Genomic DNA, 25341 nt, shown 5'->3' with positions numbered 1-25341 from the left:
TTCATAGGAACTGCTTTAGCTGAAAGCAAGACCTTCCATCGTCTGTTCCTTTAACTGTTCTCTATGAAAATCTACTTGAGAAAAATGGCCAGAAATTATTAACACATCTTACAGATAATAAGGAAAACAATCAGACATTTAGATAATAAGAAAAACAAAAAACATTGGAAAATGATGTTAAAGAGACAATCAGTATGAGCAAGAGAGAATTTTTCTTTGGGATCAGCAAGACACTTATTCAAGGGGTCACTAAGTCAAGGCTGTAAGCTTACTGCATCCATTAAGCATATTGCATATGTTTCCCCAAAATACCATAAGATACAGTTTCTACAGCTACAGAATTAAGCTAACCTTATGTCCTCTATAGGTCTCTAGGTATTGTTCATTGTATGAACAAGAACACTTGTGAATAAGGCCTTCTTCTGTACCGGCCAGATAGATGTTTGTGTCCTACAACACAAGGCACATCAGACATTAAATACAAGATCAGACAATTAAACGTATAGTAAACCCATCCAGTAACCAAAGTGAATACTATCTCAGATGTAATGTTTTATGATTTTACAATAATGAGACCTACTTGAAAGACTTTTAGAGCCAGGTATAGGAGAGAGTATGTGCTCCTGTACTCCGGGGACTCAGGAAATGTTTCTTTGCTGTCAGCGTAAGAGCTCCCTTTGACCCACAGAGCTTGGTTACAACAGAATTCTTACACGCTGTCGTTCTGTTAGCTGTAAAATTAGCATGTTCGTAAGCTTCATGTACGTGAATATTAATAAGACTGGGGTCTCTGTGCCTTCTGGCCATTTATGTTTCCTTCCTTACTTCCTTTCTCATTTTATTTAAAGATATGTTCATATCCACTCATGTAAATTCCTTGTACACGCTAGAACCTATCACATATATTACAAATATACTTGTCCCAGTATGTGGCTTTTCTTTGTACAGTTTGTGCTTTTACACCCCTCCAGGCTACAGAGACCTTTCCTCACATCGCTCTCTTGTTTGTTCTGCTTCACCACAGCATCGCTCTTCCTCCCCACCCCCACCCTCCTTTGTTTAACCTTGCTTCCTTCCCCATTTCCTGCTCTATTATTTTCTCTCATTCCTTTAGCATTGCAGAAAAAAAAAAAAAAAAAAAAAAAAAAAATTTTACTCTATTTTTAAAACTCGTAAAATGACAGTATTTCAGTCACTTTCTGTCTCATAACATTTGATAATACAGTAATTCACTTTGATTGGTAGGTGTATTTGCATAGTTGAGCTAGCTTGGGGTGACTGTGGCTTATTTACTCTACTCTGAGTGAGTGGCACTATGGATTGACCCTAAATAGGAGGCTGTTTAATCGAGAAGACGACCATATGAAGCCAGAAGAAACATCCATTCTAAGAGATGCATAAATTGAAACACATACCCATAATAAACAAGAAAAACCAGGATGAGATTCAACCAAAAAACAATCAAAATAGCCAGATGGTGCATGCCTTTAATCCCAGTGCTTGAGATATAGAGGGAGGACGGTCTCTTGTGAGTTTGAGGCCAGCCTGGGCTACAGAGCAAGTTCCAAGACAGCCAGAGCTAAACAGAAACAAAAAGAAAAGCAAAACTTCTTAAGACTCAAAGATGCTAAAATCGTTAAATTGCCAAATCAAGAATTCAAATCTACTCATAAAAAATGAAACTTACTTTAAAATGGGTACAAACCAGCAGATGAATGATATAAGAAAATCAACTCAGGATCTGGCTGAAGACATCAGCAACATGGATGAGAAAGTCAGCAGCAGGACGTTAAGGTTGGAAGACAATGCAGAGGGAAATCCACATTCAGACCTCGATGAGAATAAACAGCAGAAGCACAGCGCTGGAGAGCACCAGGAGCAACAGGGAAAACCAGCGAGCCCACGGGGCGCAAAGCTTGCATGGACATGCAGAAAAAAACCTCTTCAAAGATATTAACTTTCCCAAGCTTGGAAACAGGCATCCAAGTACAAGAGGTGTCTAAAATCCTACATGGGCATGACCAATACACAATCTTTCCACAGGACATGAAAAGCTGCAAAAGAAAAAAGCCAAATGTACTTAATAGACAGTTTATCGGACTGACGTCACACTTCTTGGCAGACACTATAAAGGCCAGGAAAACATGATTGATGTATTTCAAGGCCTGAAATAGGAACAAAAATATTACTAGAAGTAGCTGGCCTGGATAGGAAATGAACCCCAAAGGTTCATATGCTGGAACACTTGGTTCCCTTGCTGGTGGTACTGGTTTGGGGGGTTGTGGAAGCTTTTTGGTGGTGGGCTATGCTGGAGGGAGTAAGACTTCCGGGTTGGGCTCTGAGGTTTAATCACACACCATGTCTAGCCAAAGATCTCTATTTTCCTGATCCACTGTTGCACACCCCACTGCAATGACAGGAACCATTCCGGCCAGCCTGAATCATGTCATGGCTTCCCGACCATGAACTATGAATAGAACTGAGTCTGTCCACACTTAAGTTTCTTCTGTGAGGTATTAAGTCGTGGTGATGAGGAAAACTAAGAGATATACCATCACAGTTATCTTTCAAAGTGAACGGGAAAATAAAGGCGTTCTAAAATGAGCACAGACCAAAGTGAGTCATGACCCCATGCCTGCAGTGCAACCCACCTCAGTCATGAAAGCACAGGAGAGAAAATCTTCACCACAGAATTAAACACGCAAATGGAAGGAAGAAGCCATGAGCTGTCAAACAGCAAACACCTTATATGAACGGGGTAGAGGCAAACAATAGTTCAATTAACAAGAAAAGGAGTGAAGAAATTGCGGGAGTCAGTAATCCTTCTTATTACTAGCAATAAGTATTAACTCAGAAATACACTCCCTAGCAACGACACATAAGACTGAGGAGGAGTCAAACGGATATTCCATGCAAGCACAATCCAAAGACAACCGGGAGTGTATGTGTTCACATCGGACAAAATATGCTCAAGCCAAAGAAATGACTGCCTAAAAAGTAAGAGAACAATATGAATATACATTCATGAAAACAGATAATAATATGAACATATTTATTATATATAAAATAACATGAATAGAAGAAACTTATTTATTTATTTATTTTACTACTTTCCTTGTTAGATAGAATGGTGGGCTAGAAACTGCTTCCCTTGTTACCCAGGAAAGAAGAAAGGCAGAGTAAGAAAAAGTAGATGTATTCTGACGAGAGAGAGAAAGAGCTTCAGAAACTCATGAAGCTGTCATGAGATGAAAGCCCAAGCTGTAACTGAGCCCAGGATGTTGGAGACGCTGATCCTGAGAAATCCATCAAGGAAGGCTGTAGACATGGAGGGAAGCTGAACCAATAGAAAAGCTGTGTTTGCTGAATGTGGCAGACACCAGGGATAGGGAGAACCAGCCAAGCTTTTCAGAGTTTGAAAATGTAACCGATATATATATATCTCACAGTGAAAAGCTGGTCCACATCTCAGGGTATACTATACTTAGAGCTTTGAAGAAGGCTGTTAAAGACCATAGGGACTTTATGAAGTCAGATGAATGCATTTTTTTTTCATTGTAGGAGCTGGAAAAGGTACAAAAGACTAAAAAGTGATAAGCTGTGGTTTGAAGTTGATAAAAGAAGAATTGTAACAGTTGGTATTGTCAACTTGACCTGCTCTGGAATTATCTAGGGAAAAGATCTCTAGGCTCGTCTGTGAAGAACTGTCTAGATTATATTAACTCTGTTCAGAGTTCCAACCTTAACTGGGAGCAGCTCATGAGTTGCGGTCCCGGACTAAAGAAAAATGAGATGTTAACTGAACACTAGTGTTCATCCCCTCTCTGCTTCTAGACGCCATGTTGAGTGGCTGCCTTATACACCCATCTACTGACTTCCCTGCAGCGATGGACTGCCTCCCTTTGTTCTTTCAGTTGCCTTTAAAAACTATTTTCTTCACAAAAAGAAGAGTAAGGAAGCACAGCAGAAAGAATCAAAAGATACAACTTAATGAAACCAGATTTGGAAATGGAGGCGTTACAACACGTACCAGTGAGATTTAGAAAACCGTTATGGCTTATCTTAAAAGCTTACAAGTCCTCTCTGGGAGGTGGTAGTGCAAGACTCTGCCAGGAGGCAGAGGCAGGCAGATCTCTGTGAGTTCGAGGTCAGCCTGATCAGCAGAGCAAGTTCTAAGACAGCCAGGGCTAGAGAGAAACCCTGTCTCCAAAAAAAATCTAAATAAATAAATAACATAACATAAAAATAAAAAGCTTACATGTCAGTAAATTGGAATATCTAAGGAAATGAATGAATTTCTATAGGAATATAACCAACTAGAGTTGAACCAAGATGATAGAAACAATTTAGACCAATCTATAACACGTAAAAAAACTGAACCAACAGTAAAAAACAAAACAAAACAAAACAAAAATCTGCCAACTACAAAAAGACCAGATTCCAATGGCTTCACAGCTGAATTCTACCACACATGTGAACTTGGCTCAAGTGAACTCAAGCACAGGAATCACAGATCATTTGCATATAAATAGGAAGGCCTTCAGACAAAATCCCAACATCCCTTTATAAGCAAAGCCCTAAGCAGAGCAGGAGAGGAAGATATATATCTCATCATAACCAAGGGCATACACGACAGACCTATCTACAGCCAGTATAATTTTAAACGTGGAAAGATACAAGCATTTCCACCCAAATCAGAAACAAGGGAAGAGTGCCCACTCTCTCTTAGCACTGGCAATAAGTCAAGAGACAGAAATAAAAGTGATACAAATTAGAAATGGAGAAGGAAGTGTGTCCTTATTTGCAGATGATATAATTCTACATGCTTCATCCGTAAAGACTATAAGCACGCTACCAGGAAGCTCTTAGATTCTATAAATACTTCCAGCAGAATGATAGTCTAGAAAATTCAAACATAAAACTCAGTAGCCTTCCTACATACCAGCAACAAAGGGGCTTAGAAAGAAGTTGGAAAACAATGTCTGTCAAAAGGTTGGGTCTTTGAAAAATAATATTGACAAATCCCATATAAACCTAAGTAAAAGACAGACAGAGAAGATAATAAAAATTGGAGATAAAAAGGAAGGATGCACGGCGGATTCCAAAGAACCCCCAAGGATCATCAGATAATAGAAGGCACACTTCAAAACAACCCCATAAAACCTGTGGGAAGTTGGTGGAGGCCAGCCTGGGCCGTGGGAGACTCTGTCTCCACCCCTCCTCCACCATGACAAAATATGTGCACATGTAAGACAGGAAAACAGAAGTGAGGCTATTTGAAAAGAAAACAGACTAGTGAGAGGAGGGGCTAAGAACATGAAATAAAGGACAAATATAAGCAATATATATGTGTGCATATATCTGAAAATGTCAAAATAAAGTTGGAAGGAAGCTCACAAACCAATTATCACAGTTTACATGTTTAAAAGTCAGTAAAACAAGAAAAAAAATTAAAGCCAGTAAAAATAGCTGAAGGGAAATTACTAGGACCAACGTGAGACCCAATTACACAGAAAACAGCAGAACAGTACGAACATAAATTACATAAAAATCTGATTTTATGAGAGAAATAAAATGGATAGATATGAGTCCGGTGCAGTGTTGTGTATACACAAACCGACTGTTACATGAAGAACGCTCTAACCTAGGTGTTTTCGATTTGCCCCAGTGATATACAGAATTAGATTCCCTAGCTCTTCCAGACAGATTAACTAGAAAAACCCGAAGATACGAATGAACAATATTAGGAATTAGATGGCATTATTAAGTTATTAGAGAATATTAAATGACATTCTAAAGTTATTAAAGGATGCTAAAAGACTATCAATGTGATTATAAATCCAACAATTTAGATTAAATGAACAAAGTAAAAGACACTTTGACAACGTTCATACAAAAAAAACAAAAAAAAAAAAAAAAAAAACCACCATGGATGACCACAGAATCTGTTTTTATTAAAATTTTAAACTTATGGTTAAAAATTTCATCACGAAGAAAACTCCAGGCATAGATGGTTGATTAATTCTATCAAAGGTGACCACAAAAGGAATGCTCATTTAATTCAAGTCACTGTTAAAAGGACTGTGCAGGGCAGGAGCACCACAGTTGTTACCTAGAACAAAAGCATCACAAGACAATGAAACTTCATTCCATAATGCTTAGGAACAAGGATGAGCTCATCTTACACAAATGCTCAGCATGCTCTGCCAAACTATATTAAAATACTGTAAGTCATGAACACAGGGATTTTGTCTGAAAAATAAAGTTTCAAGATTGATAACCGGTACAATATTGCCAAGCTTAAAAATGAGAGATCTGAGCTATCATCTTAAAGAAAGAAACGCATTTCCTACATCCATTCTTGATTTTAAAAAAAAAAGTTCAAATCAGAGATATAAAGAGCCTTCCTTGTTTTGATCAGTGATATCTCCATAAAGCTCTCAGCTGGCACACGGCCAGTTGTGGAAACCTCATGCCTTCCTGCACACACAGAAACAACACAGGCGTCCACCTTCAGCACCCCTGTTTATGATCCCAGAAACTCAAACTGTATTAAGTAACTTTTAAGATAATTTTCTATTTCTACATAATTGATTCTCATTGTCATCTTAAGATAATTTCCGTTTCAATGTTTACCTGGATTTTACATTGGTGTTATTTTCTCTAACTTTTAAAATAAACATGTGAGAGACAGATTGAAAAGACAGCCATATTAGAAAGGAAATAAAACTGTATTTACAGAGCATGTTTAATTATGTATGTCAGAAGTCTTCCCAAGACATCAGACTGCTGATTCTAAAACCTGGCTCTACGTGTGGGGTCCCCGAGTGGTGAGTGGGTCGCAGGTAGGCCGTGGCTATTCCAGGCCCTGTCGGATGTTTAACGGCATCCCTGACCTCTGCCCAGACAATGCCAATAGTGTCAGCTCATCTTCACTGCCCAGCCTCTGAGCCTGCAGCGGTCAAAACCGTCTCCAGGAACTGTCGACCAGTTTTCTGCTAGGGAAATGTCTTTCCAGAAAATATGAGCCAGTATTAGATCCCTACAAATAGACTTGGGTTGGAACAGATGGTATAATCATATTTAAATACTGCTTAAATATTTTTATCTTATTTAACTCTGTGCAGGGTACAGGTGGAGGTCAAACTTTTGCCAGCTGACTCTCTCCCTCTACCACGGGTTCCAGGGATTGAACTAAAGTTGTCATGTAGGAACAAGACATTTCACCGGTCCAGTTTTCCTCCGGAAGTACTGTTTGTGTTATTTTTAATGTGCGTGATGGTTTGATTGATTAGGGATGGTCCCATAGACTCAAGCCCTCACTATTGCGTGCTACCGGGGCTTTGCTTTGTTGGAGTAGGTGTGGCCCTACTGGAGGAAGTGTGTCCCCGAGGAGGCAGGCTTTGAGGTCTCAGATGCTTAAGCTACACCCAGCGAGGGACCAAGTCCCCTTCTGTTGCCTGTGCATCAAGATGTAGAACTCTCAGCTCCTTCTCCAGCATCGTCTGCCTGCCTGGTCACCACGTTTCCCGCCATGACAATAGATTAGACTTCTAAAATATAAGCCAGCCCCAACTAAATGTTTTCCTTCAGAAGAGTTGCCATGATGCTTCCTCACGGCACTAGAAACCCTAAGACAGTGTGTGTGTGTGTGTGTGTGTGTGTGTGTGTGTGTGTCTGTCCGTCTGTCTGTCATCTGTCTGTCTGTGCATGTGGATGCATGTTCACATGTGCATAGATGAGAGGACAGATTTGTTCACCTTGTTGAGGCACAGTCACTCTTCTTTTTGCTGTACAGTATGTTTTAGATTAGCTGGACCATGAGCTCCTGGGTACTCTGCTGTCTCGACCTCCCGTATATCTATAGGAATATTGGGTTTACAGATGCATGGCACTGTATACAGCTTTTCCATGGGCTCAGTGGCATGGCAAGTGCTTTTACCTCCTGAGGCATCTCTCTGGGCCTCATAGTTTCACTCAAACGAGGCAGGAGGCAGGAGGCAGGCGGTAGTATCACTTAAACAGATGATGAAGTATGGGACTTGTTTTCTTAGAGATCTGCATAGTGTCTAGTTTTCCAATTCCCAAGTTCCTCTAGAAGAGCTGGGCCTTTTTTTCTTCTCTGATGTCTTTAAGGCCTCTAGGAGACTGAACTAAAGTGGTCTTCCTAATCCCCGATTCTGATAGTTAATTCTCACATTAAAATGAATGGCTGACCAGCGACTGGCCCAACCTGAGACACCAATTGGGCAGGCACAATCCCTGACACTTATTGGTGATGTTCTGATGTGCTTGCAGACAGGAGCCTGGCATAGCTGTCTTCTACTTGGCACTTGACTGAGACAGATGCAGAGTCCCACAGCCAAACATTGGACGGAGGTCGGGGATCCATACAGAAGAGTTAGGGGAAGGATCGACAGCCCTGAAGGAGATGGCAACCCCACAGGAAGACCAACAGTGTCGACTAACCTGGACCCCTGGGAGCTCCCAGAGACTGAGCCACCAACCAAAGAGCATATCACGAGCGGTTCCGAGGCCCTGGGCACTTATGTAGCAGAGGGCTGCTTTGTCTGGCCTCAGTGGGAAGAGGATGCACTTAGTCCTGCAGAGACTTGATGCACCAGGGTAGGGGAATGTGGGGGAGGATGGGGGTTTGCCCTCTCAAAGGTGAAGGGAAGGGCAGATGGGTGGAGGAACTCTGAGAGGGAGGACTGGGAGGGGGGCAGCCTTTGGGAGGCAAATAAACAAACAAACAAAACGGTAAAGCAGCAATTATAGCATTGGTTTATGTAAGTACAGTAGCGCAGCAGAGAGGCCAAGAGGATGAGGAGAGGCATGTATCTTAGGCATGCAGCTGTAGAGAGAAACTATTCTGCACAGCTCCTCTCTACCTGCTTCATATTGGCAGCCATAGCAATGTTGATATGTTTTGTGGTGTGTACAGTTCACAAATTCACCTCAATATTTGGAAACTATAACAGAAAATGGTAGATAATGTGTTGAAATAAAAATTTACCTTGGTGTGAAAAGCAAAGCACATTCCAGGAGCCTGTCGAGATATCAAGGCCTCGCCCTTCTTTTCCTTTTCTATTCCCTTTTTGCTGCTTGTAACAGTGGTTCGCTTCAGGTGCATCAAATCTTTATGGAAAGAAATGTGCATGTACGTTTTTATTTATGTGTGTACATATATATGTGTGTCTATAGTATATATGTATGCATGTAATGTGTAGTATATAGTATGCATGCATGCATGTAGTATTATGTAGTATGCATGTATGCATGTATGTAGTGTGTGGGCACGCATGCATGTAGTAAGTAGTATGTATGTATGCATGCATGTAGTATGTAGTATGTATGTATGCATGTATGCATGCATGTAGTGCATGCATATGCATGCATGTAGATGGGTATTATATATGCATGCATGCATGTGTATAGTATGTATGCATGTAGTACATATGCATGCATGCAGTATGTATGTATGTATGTATGAATGCATGTATATATATGTATGCATACATGTATTATATTAGTATGTAGTATTAATGTATGTATGCACTACTATGTATGTATGTAGTGTGTGTGTGTGTATGTATGTATGTTTTTCACCCGGAACTCTTAGTTCAACATCTGACAATGGGCTTTTTTTCTGTGTTTTACCATGACAATCCAGTCCTTTGCGAATGACCCACTTGGAGATCCTTCCGTCGGCTGATATAGACACCAAGATTTCTCTTCTATCATCCCCGGTAGTTCCTCTGTCCTGCTCTATCCACTGCACTTGCCAAACAGGTCCCAAATGTTTTTGAGGTGACTCACTAAAGCAGAGGAAAAATGCCAAATAAGAATTACTTAAATAATTTTTTAAGACCTTGGAGTATAAATGATAAAAACAATTCCACAAAGATCATTTTTTTCTACTCCTATAGTGATGCTTTTAGGTGGGAGCAAGACTTGGTCTTGGGAGTGATTTGGGTTGCTTTTATTATAATAACATTTATCTTGACTTTAAGTTACTCTGAAGCCAGAAGCTGCAAGCCTCTAGTGGAATTACCACCTGTCACTTAACGGCAGATGACTAAATAAAAGATTAAAATTGCTAGGGGCTTTTTCTCTCTTGCCCAAAAGCCTCACCTTTTGCTTAGGGAGGGAGGTTTGGAGCAATAAACTTTTATTGAACCAGAAGAGAGTCACTTGCAGAAGTAAAAAATTTAGGAGATCTTGGACAAGAAGGTTGAAAAAGTGACAATCTCCCATAGGCTTTTGTCTTCACCCTGCTGCATTGTGACGAGCAGCTATGGCTGGACAGCCAACATAGAACGGATCATGAAGGTTCAGGCACTGCGAGACAACTCTACAATGGGCTACATGATGGCCAGGAAACACCTAGAAATCAACCCTGACTACCCCATGTGGAAACCCTGCAGCAGAAGGCTGAGGCAGACAAAAAATGACAAAGCTGTCAAAGACCTGGTGGTGCTATGGTTTGAAACTGCTCCGCTCTCCTCTGGCTTCTCACTTGAAGATCCCCAAACACACTCCAAACACATCTACCTCGTGATTAAACTAGGCCTGGGAATTGATGAAGATGAGGTCACTGCAGAAGAGCCCAGTGTGCTGTTCCTGATGAGATCCCCCCATGGAGGGTGATGAGGATGCCTCTCGAATGGAAGAAGTGGATTAAAGGCTCCTGGGAAGCCCATGCCCTCTGTATAGTATCCCTGTGGCTCCTCCAACAGCCTTGACTGGCCCTGACACACCTGGCTTTCTGCTCATGTCTATAAGAATCTCTTCTATCTTGTCCTTGTGCCTTAAGGCAGGAAGGTCCCCTCCCACAGAATAACTGGGTTGGATATTGTGTATTGTGGGGTTTTGTTTGTTTGCTTGCTTGCTTGTTTTATTTTGTTCTGAAATTAAAAGTATTGAAAATAAAGAAGATGCAGTTTTATACAGAAAAGAAAAAAGGAAAAACTTTTACACAAGCAAATAGGCATAAAGTCACATACATTCATATACAAATCCATGCACGTCCACCCACGTACCTTCATGCATTCCAGCTGGGTCAGCTACATACTTATTGCATGATTACATACTTAAACACACACACACATCCAGACTTGCATATGCATATATGGAGCAAAACCCCAAGTGCCAGTGCAGAAAGAACTCACTCATTCTGGATGAAAAATGAGCTACAATCTTTATTGCATAGAGAGCCCCAGCCTAACCTTTGTCCTTGTTAGTAAGACCAAGCCTGCCTTGCCGTTAAGAAAGAACTGTTCTGTCCTGGTGTAAAGGGAAACCCGCCTGCTCTCTCTGCAGTTTCTTCTTTGTCCCTCTTTCTCTCTCCGTTCTGCACATTGCTCTCTTCTGCTGCCCTTGCCCTAATGTCCTCTTTATTTCTAAGGGAAAGTAAAAGGGGGGAAGCCTATCACTTTATATGCTCTCTAAACTTCTGAGTTGCTTTCTTAATTTCTAAGTTACTCTACCCTGCTGTCCTCTCCTTCCTCCTCTTACTCTTGTCCCCTTCTCCTGTCATGTCATATAATGTTCCTAGGTTTCTGTACCTTTTCTAGGGAAATAGATTGCATGTTTTTTTTCAAGCGTCTTTTTTGTTTGTTTGTTTTTACAAAAGTCCACTAAAAGTTCAAACATGAAATTGAATCATAAATTGAATAAGAAGTTTACAACAGAGATGTTTACATGTGTTTTCATGAGGAGTAATTATCTCGCTGGACATTCACTATCTGTCACAGCTCCACAGATTCACTGAGAGTTAAAAAAGAAATCATAATTCTTGTGTCTAAGTCCTTAGAATCTATATTTTTCACTTTATGTATCCACTTTTTAGATGTGTTATTTTATAACTTCTTCTCCATTAATTAGTCTTTAGACTGTCATTCAGATAAACACCCCATAATATATTTCATTTTTATCCCTATACTTAGAGGATTACCCACTGACTTGCCTCTGAGGTTTAAAACTTTTTGAAACATTAAAATGATCTCTTAGATTACTGACTTTTTCTATTTGATGAACTGAGTACTGTATTCTTATTATTCATTCCTTTGATTATTTTATATAAACTTTCCAGTTCAATGGTTTTGAACTGTAAGTAAAGGATAGCTTTGAATATTCGGTAAAAAAAAAATTATGGAAACTTTTCCCAGAAACAAGGGCCTCATGCTGGCAAATCTAGACAAATAACTCCAACAGTAAGGACCTCTGATTTAATAACTATACCCAGTCTCAACTAAGTTTATCCCGACACTACTGCAAACGTGTGTGCCACCACGTCTTAGCCACACTGAAGTCTGGTCTAAAACGCAACCAGCCACCTACCTTATTTAAATGCCTTCTCTTTTCAGCTGCCTGTGTGCCCATATAACTTACCCATCATCACATTGTTTCTCTCTCAACCCTTCCTGTACTGCGGTTCCATGCTAAATATTTTATGACATAACGAGGATACGGAACAAAGCCTGCTCTCAAAGAGGTCAGACAGAAGCTCAGAAGGATCTACCAGACTGTCTACTCACCAACGATCTGAGTAGTACAGTAAGCATCCAAACACAAAAGAAGGGAATGAAGATTCCTAGAGGAGGTGATGTCAAAGCAAGAGTCTAAGAATATGGGTGAACCACTAAGCTGAGACAAGTTTGTTGGTAAGGTAGGCAGAGAAGAGGAGGAAGGAGGTAGTAAGTCTGAGGGAGGTCACACACTTTGAAAACAATGGCATTGCATTCTCAGTAACAACAAAATATTCACTTCAATAACATTACTCTGATAAAAGCTCCTGGGGGGGAAGACAGTACGCATTGTCTTTGTTTATCTCCTTTGTGGATTCTTACCTACTGTCCAGAACTGGAGTGTTGTGGCTGCTCTGCACGTTATAAATCGCAACGGTGCCATTGTGGTAGCCGACTGCTAGCAGATTAGGTGAGTTGATTGAGAAGTCCACAGAAGTAACTCCATATGGACTCTGGTAAATACGCTCTGGCCACTGTGGGGGGAAATGTTCTATTACATTTTAAGCATTTTTACAGATTGCAGTAGGGTAGACTATGATGGCAGCTGAGGCAGTCTTGTGCTGGAGAGGGCGTTAAGAAGTTAAGAAGTTAAGAAGTTAAGTCTGCCTTCACTTACTCCATTCTAGAGCTTCTAGTGCACACAAAAACCTTCAAATAGTCACTTCCTTTCCTTTCCTTAATATAAACCCTTGGTCCTCAATGGCTTTATAACATGTCATGGATTTCTGCATCAGTTGTCACACTAGGGTAATCCTCTAGCAGGGACTAGTGTGACCAGTACGTGTTTTCCTCCTGACATAGACACACACTGAGCTGCAAGTGATCGTGCATCTCTTCTGGCATTTGTTTTAGGAACCTGGATTGTGCCATTATTTCTACAAAGCAAATAGAAAAAAAACCCCAAAACTCTTTAAGCTACTTCCTTTTACAACTCTATCATGCCTAGACTAAATCCTTTCCTCTGCCTAATTACTATGTGGATAAGGAGACAAGCTACTGACAATGAATCTCACCAGTCCTCCTGCATTTAATATATCATGTTCCTATGCATGTTAAACCTGCATCCTAAGGGATTACAGCTATTCACAATGGCTATAGCCACTGTGTATACCCTCCATGTTTTTGACTTCACATTTTACCTTTGAGTTTAAATTAATATAAAGCTACACATCAACTATATATTTAATTAAGAACAAGGCTATTTAGTTAAAAAAGTACTGTCATCCTTATTCTTCCTCCTTATAAAATTCATAGCATTGATATCTAAATTGATAAACAGGGCTACCCACTAGCTTGATTCTGAGATTTAATATTTCTTTCTGAGAAAAATATGATTACTTCTCAGATTACTAACTCTTTTTCAGTAGCTGAATGGAGTGCTCTGTTCCTATTACCTTGGATGATGTGCTGTTTTCATACGGGCTTCAATACTTTTATACCTAGCTGAGATAACACAGTAAATAAAAGATACTTGAAATGTATTGTGTGAAGTCATAAGTGATTTCCCTTTACCCTATGTTAAAATAGAACAAATTATAATTATGAATTTAAACTGAAAAAAAAAAAAACAATGAGAACAAGGGAGATGGTTCTATTGGTAAAGTCCTTGCCTTTGCAAGTCTGAAGACCTGAATTCAATTCCCAGAAGCCATGGACAAACATAGGTTGCTGGTGGCATGTGTTTTTAAATGGTAGGCAGAGATAAGGGGATCTTGGGCTAGCTGGCCAGCCTGTCCCATTTACGTGATGATCTCCAAGCCAAAGCCTCTGAATAGCTCCAAGCCAGTGAGAGACTTTGATTCAAAAACGCAAGCTGTGACCCTTGCTTGTGACCTACACACACACACACACACACACACACACACACACACACACGGTATATACATACCTGCATATGTGCGCTTACACATATGAACACACATATGAAAGAAAGTAAAAAGTCCTGACTGATAAAATGGTCTGAATTTTGCTGAATTATTATTATTATTAATTTTAAAAGATTTGTTTATTTCATGTATGTGAGTATGCTGTAGCTGTCTTCAGATACACCAGAAGAGGGCATCGGATCCCATTACAGATGGTTGTGAGCCACTATGTGGTTGCTGGGATTTGAACTCAGGACCTCTGGAAGAGTAGTCAAGGTTCTTAACCACTGAGCCATCTCTCCAGCCCCTGGAATTTGCTGAATTATTATACACAAATACACAGTGTACTAAATAAAAAGATGCTTGTTCCTCTCTGGGTTACCATGGGGTTCTTTATTGACCAGCAGCAAGCCATTCCTCTTTTTTGTTCTTTAAATCCAAAGTTGCCATAGCCAACAGCCAAAAGGTCCTAAAAAAAAAAAAAACCAAAACAAAACAAGACACTTCAGAGGATGACAGGAAACTGTAGCAAGTGCATAAAGATGTCTACTAATGAACTATTTAAAAATGCTGGTAAGACAGAGGGTAAGAGCTAGGGCCAGGGCTGCAGCTCAAAGGTAGAGTGCTTGCTTAGTATATAGAAGGTTCTGAGCTTAAAGAACACTAAATATCTATTTCAGAGATATAGTGACTCCGGAGATGCTATTTGGAATTGCCAGTTGGAAAATACCTTCTGAAGCATTTTGTAAAAGCCAGGAGAACATCAGCTTTATTACAGTATAAATATTCTCCTTGAAAAACAAGTGAACCAGTCTCTGGCTCAGTGGTTCTTAACCTTCCTGATGCTTCAACCCTTTAACACAGTTTTTCATGTGTGGTGACCCCTAACCATAAAATACTTTCATTGCTATAAGTTTCACTTTATAAGTTTGCTAATGTGATGAATCATAATGTAAATATCTGTGTTTTCTGATGGTTATTTGGGGGTTGTAACCCACAGATTGAAAACCACTGCCCTAGCTTATCTGCCTCAGGATGACTTTGGGGATTCTCCTGCCAGATGTCTGCCACCTGAATTTTACTGCTCCGTTTCCTGTTTGGGTGAGGTTAGAGAAATTACTTACTATGTGCCTCAACATAGTGGATGATCTGACTCATATAGTTACGTTAGCATGAGGCTAGAGGGATGGAGCAGCACCTTCTGCTCTTCCAGAGGACCTAAGGTCGGTTCCCAGGACCCACAGTGTACTCACAAACACCTCTAACTCCATCTCCAGTGGGCCTTTGTCTTCCTAGGACATTGCACTCATGTGCACATATTCACACACACACACACACACACACACACACACACACACACACATCATTGAAAAGAATAAAAACAAAATCATAATACTTTAAGTAGTTCCTGGTACATATGAAGTGCTGTTTATGCATCTAATAATATTAATAAGAAAGTTCACAAATGCTTTATATATTGGCATGGTCCCTGGATTAAGTATACCTTCCCAAATATGACTACTTGGAGGAGAAGAATTTAGGTATATGAATTTCAGTTAAATAAGCCAACCACACACTGATTCCTGGTATATATCACATCATTTGACATAGACTTAGTGGCAAGCACACTCTTAAAAATAATAATATACTTATATGTAAGGAGAAATATGTAACTATTTGCAATTTCCCCTTTTATAAATATAAACTTTGTTCAGAAATATTTTAAAACTAGGTGTTGTATAGCCAGGCAAAAATCTCTTGCCCAAGTCTGAATAAAAATATAGCAAAAAAAAAAAATAAGCAAAACCCCTTTGTTTTAGAAATTGCCAGTAAGAACCAGCAAGATGGCAAGATGGCAAGATGGCTCATTGAGTAAAAGCATTTGCCTCACATGCCTGATGACCTAAGTTCCATGTTTGGAACTCACAAAAAGCCAGGTTTGATGGCTCACGTTTGTAAGTTGAGAGGTGGAGATGGAAAAGTAATCTGAAATTCACTGGTCAGCTATCCCGGAGAACACAGAGCAGGAGAAATGAGAAACCCTGCCTGAGTGAGTTGAAGTAGAGAACCGAGTGACAACAGTTGTCCTCTGGATGGATGCATGGATGCACACACACACACACACACACACACACAGACACACACACACACAGACACACACACACTAATAAATAAATATTCACAAAAGAATTGTAACTTCAATGCTAAAACGGGATTGTTAGAGCATTTGCTGACTTACTGAGTTTGCTTTATTCCAGGAAAGGCTGCTCACGTTGAGGCCTTTAGTTAAGTCACAGGAGAAAGACCAGAGCCGTTCCAAATTAGCTGGTATTGTTGACTGTTCTGTGGTTATTTCTATCTCTAGTTCCGTTTCCGTTTCTTCTTCTTCATCCTTCTTCACCTCATCCTCTTTTACCTTGGTTACCACTTGCAAATCTTCTTCAGGCTGTCCAGGTTCAGGTTCTGAGGTTAAATCAGAGATGTCATTGCCCTCTGAACCTACAAAGACCTCAAATAGCATCTATCACTGACACATTATATACCATTAGCTCTACTGGAATACACAGCCAAAGTGACAGGGTACCTAAGGTACTTTCAGAGAACAAACCTTCTGATTACACAGAGAATGGCCCAGAGTGCTACACTCACATGCTGTTACTTTGAAAATACAAAACAAACTTTGTTTTTTGTTGGGATGGGAGTCAACAACTTTAACTTAGAAAGTATACATATCACGCTGGGGAGATGGCTTCGTGGATAGTGGGTGAGAGTTCTTGTTCTGTAAGCATAAGGACCTAAATTTGAATCTCCATAACACACACACACACACACACACACACACACACACACACACACACACACACACAGCTGAATATGGCTGCAATGCTCATAACCCCTATTGTAGGGCAGAAATACACACATCCTAAAAGCTCACTGGCCAGCTAAACAGAGGAACTCCTGGCTCAGTCGCAAGGGAGAGAACAACAGAGGAAGACACCAGATCTCCTGTTGTTCTGGTCTCCTTCTGCCCATATGTGGGCATAGCTAATCACAAACTCACATGCATGCACTGCCCACTCATAACATACACACAGAGACAGACAAACAGACAGACAGACAGACAGACAGACATAGAGAGCAAGAGACTCAGAGAGAATATATCAATTTATCTCATACCCATGTGCTCCTTAGAATTTAACTGAGGCAGAAAACTGAGGCAGGAGACTTCTGGGGTTTTTGTTCCTCCATATTTCTTATCTTCTGATATAAAAATACCTTAGCAATTGTTCATATCTTACTTACAGTGTCCCAATCAACAGCCGTGAACTAGATCAACGTGAGGCCTTGTTGAAGGCCCCTAAGTTGTGACTGTAGGGCTCTAGAACCACCAACAATGTGTTCATAGTTTCCTTGTTTCTTATGCCCAATGGATATTGGGTGGGGACACAAAAATATTAGCCTTATCAATAGTTACACGGGTCTATTTGCTCATGTTATGGGGATTGGTGCAAGCCTGGGTTCTGTAGAGGATTTGTTAGAGTGGCTTACAGGCTGTGGTCCAGGCTAGTCCAATAGTGGCTGTCCAAGAATCCAGCAGTTGTTTAATCTGCAAGGCTGTACGTCTCGGCAGATCTTCATTATTTACCAGAATCACAAGTGGGTTCTAATGCCAGTGAAGGGATGGGCTTGCCAGTGAGAGTGAGAACAAGCAGGCAGAGAGCAGAGCCTCCTTCTTCCATGCCCCTCCTATAGGGCCAGCAGAAGACATTCCAACTCTTAAATGACTTAATCAAGGAAAGTCCCTTGCAGGTGTATCCAGCTGTGTGGGTTTTGGTTAATTCCAGATGTGGTCAACTTGACAAACAGGAATAATCATCACAACGGTTAACCTTTATCAACACCTTGCCGGGACATTAAAAAAATCATGTAGGAGACAGCTGTCGGCCTGTCTGTGTGGACATTTCCAGGGATGTTTAACTTTGGATCATCTTGAATGTGGGTGGCACCACCACTTGGGCTCGAAAGAACAAAGCAAAACTCTGCTTCCTATGGAAGGAGTCCCAGCCGAGTGCTAATGCTGCCGTGTGAACTCCGCTATGTCTTCCGGCCGTGATGGGCAGTATCTTCTTAAACAGTGAGCCAAAAGTTAAACCCTTTCTTTCTCCTGTAAGTCCTTTTGGCAAGTGTTTCGTCATGGCCACAAGAGAAGTAACTAATCCCACTGTGAAGCTGTAGCCAGAAGAGCCACTGCGATTTAAATCACGTACCGGGAAAGGCCTAGGATAATACTCTTTCTTTAAGGTCCCGTTATCTTTGTGCATAAGCCAAACACGTGAGCTGAGTGAGAGATGTGTTGGGAGCCGTCCTGCCTGGTTGATTAAAGCCCCTTGGTGGTGATGCTAATCCGCATCCTCTGAGGAGGGTGCAGTTGCCTTTGGTCTGTTGTCTCTGTCACCCACAGGATCCACTCTTGTGTAGTACAGTCCGTGGGTTTTGAGAAAAGTGACTGACGTGTATTTCCCATTATGGTATTGTTCATAATCGTCTCATTGTCCTGAAAGCCTGCCCTCGGGCTCTTCATCCCTCAATTGCCCTTACCCCTGACAATTATTCTTCTTCCCGCTGTCTACAGTTTTGCCTTTCGGAGGATGTTTTATAGTTGGAATCACAGCTCGTGCCATCTTCAGACTGTGTTTGTTTACAAAGCAATAGGCTTGCAGGCTTCCACTCTGTCTAGCCGCAACGTAATGACTCAGCACGGAACAACATCTGTACCTCAGTCTATCCCTTTACCTAGCGTTGGAAATCTTGTTTACTTTCAAATTTGAGGAATTATGAAAAGAGTTCCCACGAACACTGTGTATAGGGCTTCTCGATGAGTGTGGGTATAAATCCTCTGCTCATCAGAGGACCTACCAGCTTTACAGTAAGAGTGTGCTAATTGTATGACTGTCGAGCTGTTTGCAGACTGGGTGTACCAGTGTGCATTCCCACCGGCCGTGCATGAGCTCTTGTCCCATATCTTCACCAGCATTTGTCATGGCTGTGTGTCTGAGATCCAGACATTCTAATGGGCATGTTGGGGTTACCTACCTCACACTTGTTTTAATTTGTAATTCCCCGACGAAATGTCACACATCGTTTGCTGTGTCGTGCTGTCCTTGGTGAGATCTCTCTTCATTTCTTTTACTGATTTTTGAGACACAACTTTGCTATGATGGCCCAAGCAATTTTAAACCCCTTTTTGTTTGCTTTCGTCGTTGTTGTTGTTGTTTATTTTATTTTTATGGTTGTGGTTATGGGTGTTTTGCCTGTATGTATGTTTGGGTACCTACATGTGTGCTCAAGGCTGTTGGAAACCAGAAGGCATCAGATCTGGACTAGAATTTCAGACAGTTGTGAGCTACAATATAAGTGCTGGGAATTGATGTAAACCTGGGCCCTTTGAAAAAGCAGCCATTGTTCTTACGTGCTGATGTGGGCAGTGGGCTGTGAAAGGAATCCTGATTTCCTGGTCAAGATAGGTCGAAGCCCTGGGGACCCTAAGGGATGACAGGAAGTTTCCCAGTCTCCCAGGAGATCAGGACCCTTTCATGTAGCTATAGCCCCCCACAGCCCTCTGTAGAGAGGTTTGAGACAGAGCAGTCATGTGGGGCAATGCCCCAAGCCCCTCCTCCACAGGTGAGAACATGGACCACAGGCTCAAGACAGATCAGTCTTGTAGAAGCAGGACCACACCCCCAAATATGTAGATGAGGACTTCCCAAGCTCTCAGGCCAAACCAATAGGAAGTACCTGCTGTCAGACACTGACCCATCCAAAACTGTATTTAAGAATCATGCCCAGAAGGATTAAAGGTGTGCAGGAATTACTCCATTCTCTGAGAACTTCTGTCATAAGAGCTCTAACACCGCCACATGGGGAAGAGATCTGCTCTTCTGAAATCGCCACCAGAAGCTCCCCTGGACCCCTCATGGCTAGTCAGACTCCTGCTGGTTGAGCCCAGCTGGACATCCTGTCTTAGTAGAACAGCACCAGCAGCAGAGGGAGCAGTTCCCCCTCCCTGCCAGGAGTTCTCTCCCTTTTACCTGAACGCGCGCACCTAGCTGGATCAGAGATCTCCGTGGAAAGCCTCCAGCATGAAGGGCCACATGCTGGGCCGTCTCCAGCCCCAGACTTGGTGCTTCTGCCTTAGCCTACAGGGTGCTAGGACGGATGAACACATCAAGCTTCTCATTTAAGCCATGCGTTTAGGGAGTTGGTGGTTTCCTGTTGTTATTTTTAGACTAGGTCTCAGGTAGCCCAGCCTAGCATTGAACTCATGACCTTCTTGTCTATACCTTGTGAGTGTGGGATTACCGGCACATGGCATGATGCTCAGAAAGCTGTATTGTTAAGTCCAAAGACAACTTTGTACATTTTTAGATAGCAACCGTTTATCAGACGTGTCTTCTATGAATATTTTCTCCAGTGATTTGTCTTTTTATTCTCTCTGTGGTATCTTTGCTAAAGAAGTCTAGTTCATTCATTATTTTTTAATATATTGTGTTTAAGGAGTTTTACTTTAAATAACATTTAACAGCCAAGGCTACTGTTTTATTTATGTTATTTTCTAGGAATTTTGCATTTTATATTGGAGTCTATAATCTATTTCAGTTATTTTTTTAATGGATTCTAAGGCTGTGGTTAGATGTACTTTCTGGTATGTGGTAGCTTGTTTTCTAAGAAGACTGTCTTTTTTTTTCTATTGTTATTGCCTTTTCCAAAGACCAGTGGACTATTTAGATCAGTCCATTTGTGAGATGTCTAGGTTGCTAATTCATCCATTCGTTGATCTTCTCACTGACATCACACAATATTAACTACTATAGTTGACATTAAGTCGTAAAGTCTCAATTCTTCAACTTTGTTCTGCTTCTTCAATAACCTACTGAATGTTCTGGGTTCCATGGTTCCTAACATGCCTTGACCTCTGTCTGGACCGGTGCCTTTCCTGTGGGCTCCCTTTGTTCTTTTGACATTGTTGGTACTCAGTAGTTACAACTGCACACTCCCTTCCTTTTACTCAATTCAAACACTGTGTTCCTCCTTAAAATTGTTCTTTTGTATCTACAAGGACTAAACACAGAACACCATCAGGAACAGTAAGATCGCTCAGATGGTAAAGACACTTGCCACCAAGCCAGGAAACCTAGGCTCATTCCCTGGACCCATACTTTATGAGAGAGCTGACCCCATAAAAGCTGTCCTCTGACCTTCACCTGTGTGCCTTGGCACATCCCATGCAGCCTGTCACATCATGGAGGGAGGGAGGTGGGGGGGGCAGACAGAGAGACGGAGAGAGAAAGAGAGGGAGAGACGGAGAGAGAGAAAGAGAGAGAACTAAATTTTAGTATATGCAAAAGACCTAGTTAAACACTAAATGAAAAGGACACAATGAACCACAATGCCAAAATGAACCACATGAGTAAGTATTCAGTATTAATAATCATTAGGATAATATTAAAAGGATTACATCTCTCCCTCTCTAACTGTCTCTCTGTGTGTCTGTCTCTGTCTCTGTGTTTGTGTGTGTTTGTGTGTGCGTGTGTGTGTCTGTGTGTGTATATGTATGCGTATGTCTGTGTGTGTGTGTGTGTCTGTGTGTGCATGTGTGTGTATATGTATGTGTATGTCTGTGTGTGTGTGTGTCTGTGTGTGTTTATGTATGTGTATGTCTGTGTGTGCGTGTGTGTACCAATGAGTTTAATTACAGTTATTTACATGGGCAAGGGGTTGTTTACAGAAGTATGGTCAGCTTCCCAGTAGTTATGTGAATGAAGATAATCTGCCTACCTCCCTAGCAACTATATTTGCCTATAGATCTTAGTGAAGGACCGGACCTCATGCTTCCTTCCTCCTTGTAACAGACAACTGCTATTTGGGAAAGGGGAAGCGATCAATGGGTGTGGGACAACAGAGGGTAATGGAGGTAAATATGATAAAAATATATACATTTATAAAATATAATAAAAGATGTATTATATAAAACATGCTAATCCAACTTTAAAAAAAAAAACATTGCCAGTGTCAAGAATTAACATTTGGAGTACCTAGGACACTTATATACTGTTTATGGGAATATAAGACATTATAACTCTTTGGGAAAATATTTCACAGTTCCTAAAATAAAACTGAACATACATCTACCTGAAGACCCAGGACTAGTCATGTTCACACACACACACACAAAAAAAAAACCAAAAACCAAACCAAAAAAAAAAAAAAAAACCTGAAATGCATCTGCCAAAGGACTCACTTAGAAACCTCAAGCTAGAGCATGTCACTAGAAGGAAATTAACTGTTCCCATCCACCAATCCAGCTGAAGCTCAGCCTCGGGAACACTGAGAGAAGGAATCTAAACTCACGTTTATTTTAATTTTTTATTATTGAATTTATTATTTGCATGTGTGTGCGCGTTGAGTATGTGTATATTGTGTATGGACACGTGCGTAGAAGCCAGATGATTTGCAAGAGTGAGTTTTCTCGACCATGTGTTTCCCTGGGAATCAAACTCAGGCTAGCGGGCTTGGTGGTAAGTGCCTTTACCTGCTGAGTCATCCCACGGGCTCAAAAAATAATATTTATTGTGTGAATACACTTACCTCATGTACCACAGCTGGGAAGGTTAACTTGTGGTTACAGACAAAGCCCACAGTTTCCTAGGGGGTGGGTAATGTTTACACGCAACCAACACAAGACATTCTTCAAGGTTCACAGGTATATTTCCTATGTTGATCAGGGTTATTTACAGGGTTATAACTTTCTTAATGTAAGTATGTTAAAAACACGGTTTAAATATAGACATGCCACTTCCTGTAAATATTATCTCATTAAAGTTTTTGTTCTGTTATTTTAATTAGTAAACAAGTAGTGTACTGACAGTTTAGCTTTGTAAATACCATTATTTATAATACTAATTTAGATTGCGACTATACAACTCTTTAGGAATACAGAGTTCATGAAAATTGGGGCTACCACAGGAAAAGATAATACCAAGAAACCAAAGTTGACTGCCAAACAGATTTCAGTGGTTTATGAATTCCAAAGCACCTCAAAACGACCCAATGACATTCTCTGCCCAGACTGCAGACATCTGGAATAATACACTCTGAGACGTGTCGCTTCCCCTAAGCAATGGAAGGCGCTAACATTTAGAGCATTCAATGGCTGTGACTTCAACTCAAATGCCTCACTCCCATAACCGTTACAGGCTTCACTTTATTTATGTGCTGAAAGGCTGAATTAATCAAAAAAACAAAAACAAAAAACAAAAAGACAAAAACACCCACTCAGGGTCTGGAAGTATAGCTCAGAGGGAGAACATGTACAAGGTCCAGGGGTTCCAACCTGAGAAAGCCAGAAAACTAAAAACCAAATCTGTAAGGAGCAGAAACAAAATATTCTGTGAACACGTAGCAGTGATGATGGGTTGAATATCCCTGTCATCTAATTAGGGAGGAGGCTCAAACAGCCGGAACCTGAGGACTCAATGGCATTGTAAAAGAGGGAGGACCAAACACGAGAAACACTATAAAAAAAAACCAAGGGCCTGATGTGATGTAAAAACAAAGACCAAATGAGAAGGTAGAGGTTCTGTCAGTCTCGCATTTGAGGGACACTCCTGTGGATTCCCTAGTCCAGACTCTAGGGCTACCCTACCCGCATGTCTCACTGGTGGTTAGTAAATGGTTAAATATGCATAGGTGACTACTAGTGTGGAGATTATGTTTAGAAATATTTAATGGTACAATTAATTGTTTTAATTACTTGAGTTTGTCTAAGCGTGATTACTTAACATGAATACCTCTGTAAATAGGCAGTTGACGGTAGGCTGCGAGCTTCGGCTGAAACACATTTTCCATTAGAACCCTTTCCATGTAAAATAAGTCCTGATGAAGCTTATCGGACTTCAATATCTTCTCTGAGTTGTCTTCTTCATCCTCATGACTTTTAGCCAGAATTACACTTTCTATGTCCATTAGGGAACTGCTTTCGCTGTCTGTAAATATAAATACGACTCACTCACAAAAAAGCCAAGTAGCAGCAGGTGGTTCGCACAGTTTAAAGATCTTTTTTTGAATTACGTTTTATAATTTCTGTCTTCCATTCCCAACACCTTTAATAGCATTTATTAAATCTTACATGCACAAAGAAAACACAACGAGAATATAAAACTCTCAGAACGCTTCTCATCCATCAAGAAAATGCATTTTTCCCCTGAGGATAAGCGGTAATCATCTCGAGGTGATATGCACACATCTGCCTATTTTCTGTTAATTTATCAGAAAACTACAATTTAGGGGATTGGCAAGATAGCTCAGTTGGTGAAGTTCTTGCCTTGCAAGTATTGGGACCTGAGTTCAATACCCAGAACCTCTGTAGAAAGCTGGGTGCCATAGCTGCAATCCTAGCACTAGAGAGAGAGACAGGGGGATTCCCAGGACTCACAGGCTAGCCAGCCTAACCTGGTGGTTCAGTCCCACCGCCTAATGAGAGACTCTACCTCAAAAAACAAGGAAGACAGTGTGTGTGGAACAATGATATCAGAAGTTATCCTCGGACTTCTACACGCATGCATCCACATGTATGGGCACTCAAAACTCACATTTATATCTTTGAACATTTGTGTACACAGGCCAAAACATTAAATAAGATCACTACTATTAGGTAATTTATAAAGACAGAAGTGTATTTCTTTTTTTTTTTTTTTTTGTTTGTTTTTTTTTTTTCCGGGGCTGGGGACCGAACCCAGGACCTTGTGCTTCCTAGGCAAGCGCTCTACCACCGAGCCAAATCCCCAACCCCCAAGAAGTGTATTTCTTATAGCTCCAAAGGCTGGGAAGGTCCAAGCCAAGAAGCTCCAGCTGGTGGGGGCCTCCCGCTGTCCCTCACATGATGGGAG

General features: G+C 40.9%; 1 protein-coding gene across 1 annotated transcript in view; it reads right to left on the bottom strand.

Annotated features, from left to right (window-relative positions):
- Wdr78 (WD repeat domain 78) overlaps positions 1-25341 on the bottom strand; it is a 75539-nt gene that overhangs the window by 8882 nt on the left and 41316 nt on the right. The window contains exons 8-14 of the mRNA XM_032901459.1: positions 24244-24438; positions 16635-16858; positions 14778-14864; positions 12852-13003; positions 9661-9818; positions 9017-9138; positions 352-450 (exon numbers count right to left, since the gene is read on the bottom strand). Of these exons, the coding sequence (XP_032757350.1) occupies positions 352-450; positions 9017-9138; positions 9661-9818; positions 12852-13003; positions 14778-14864; positions 16635-16858; positions 24244-24438 (1037 nt within the window). The remainder of the gene's footprint in view (positions 1-351; positions 451-9016; positions 9139-9660; positions 9819-12851; positions 13004-14777; positions 14865-16634; positions 16859-24243; positions 24439-25341) is intronic.

This window comes from Rattus rattus, chromosome 1 (genome assembly GCF_011064425.1).
Source record: "Rattus rattus isolate New Zealand chromosome 1, Rrattus_CSIRO_v1, whole genome shotgun sequence".
Lineage (NCBI taxonomy): Eukaryota > Metazoa > Chordata > Mammalia > Rodentia > Muridae > Rattus > Rattus rattus.
This window is presented reverse-complemented; position numbering and strand designations above follow the sequence as displayed.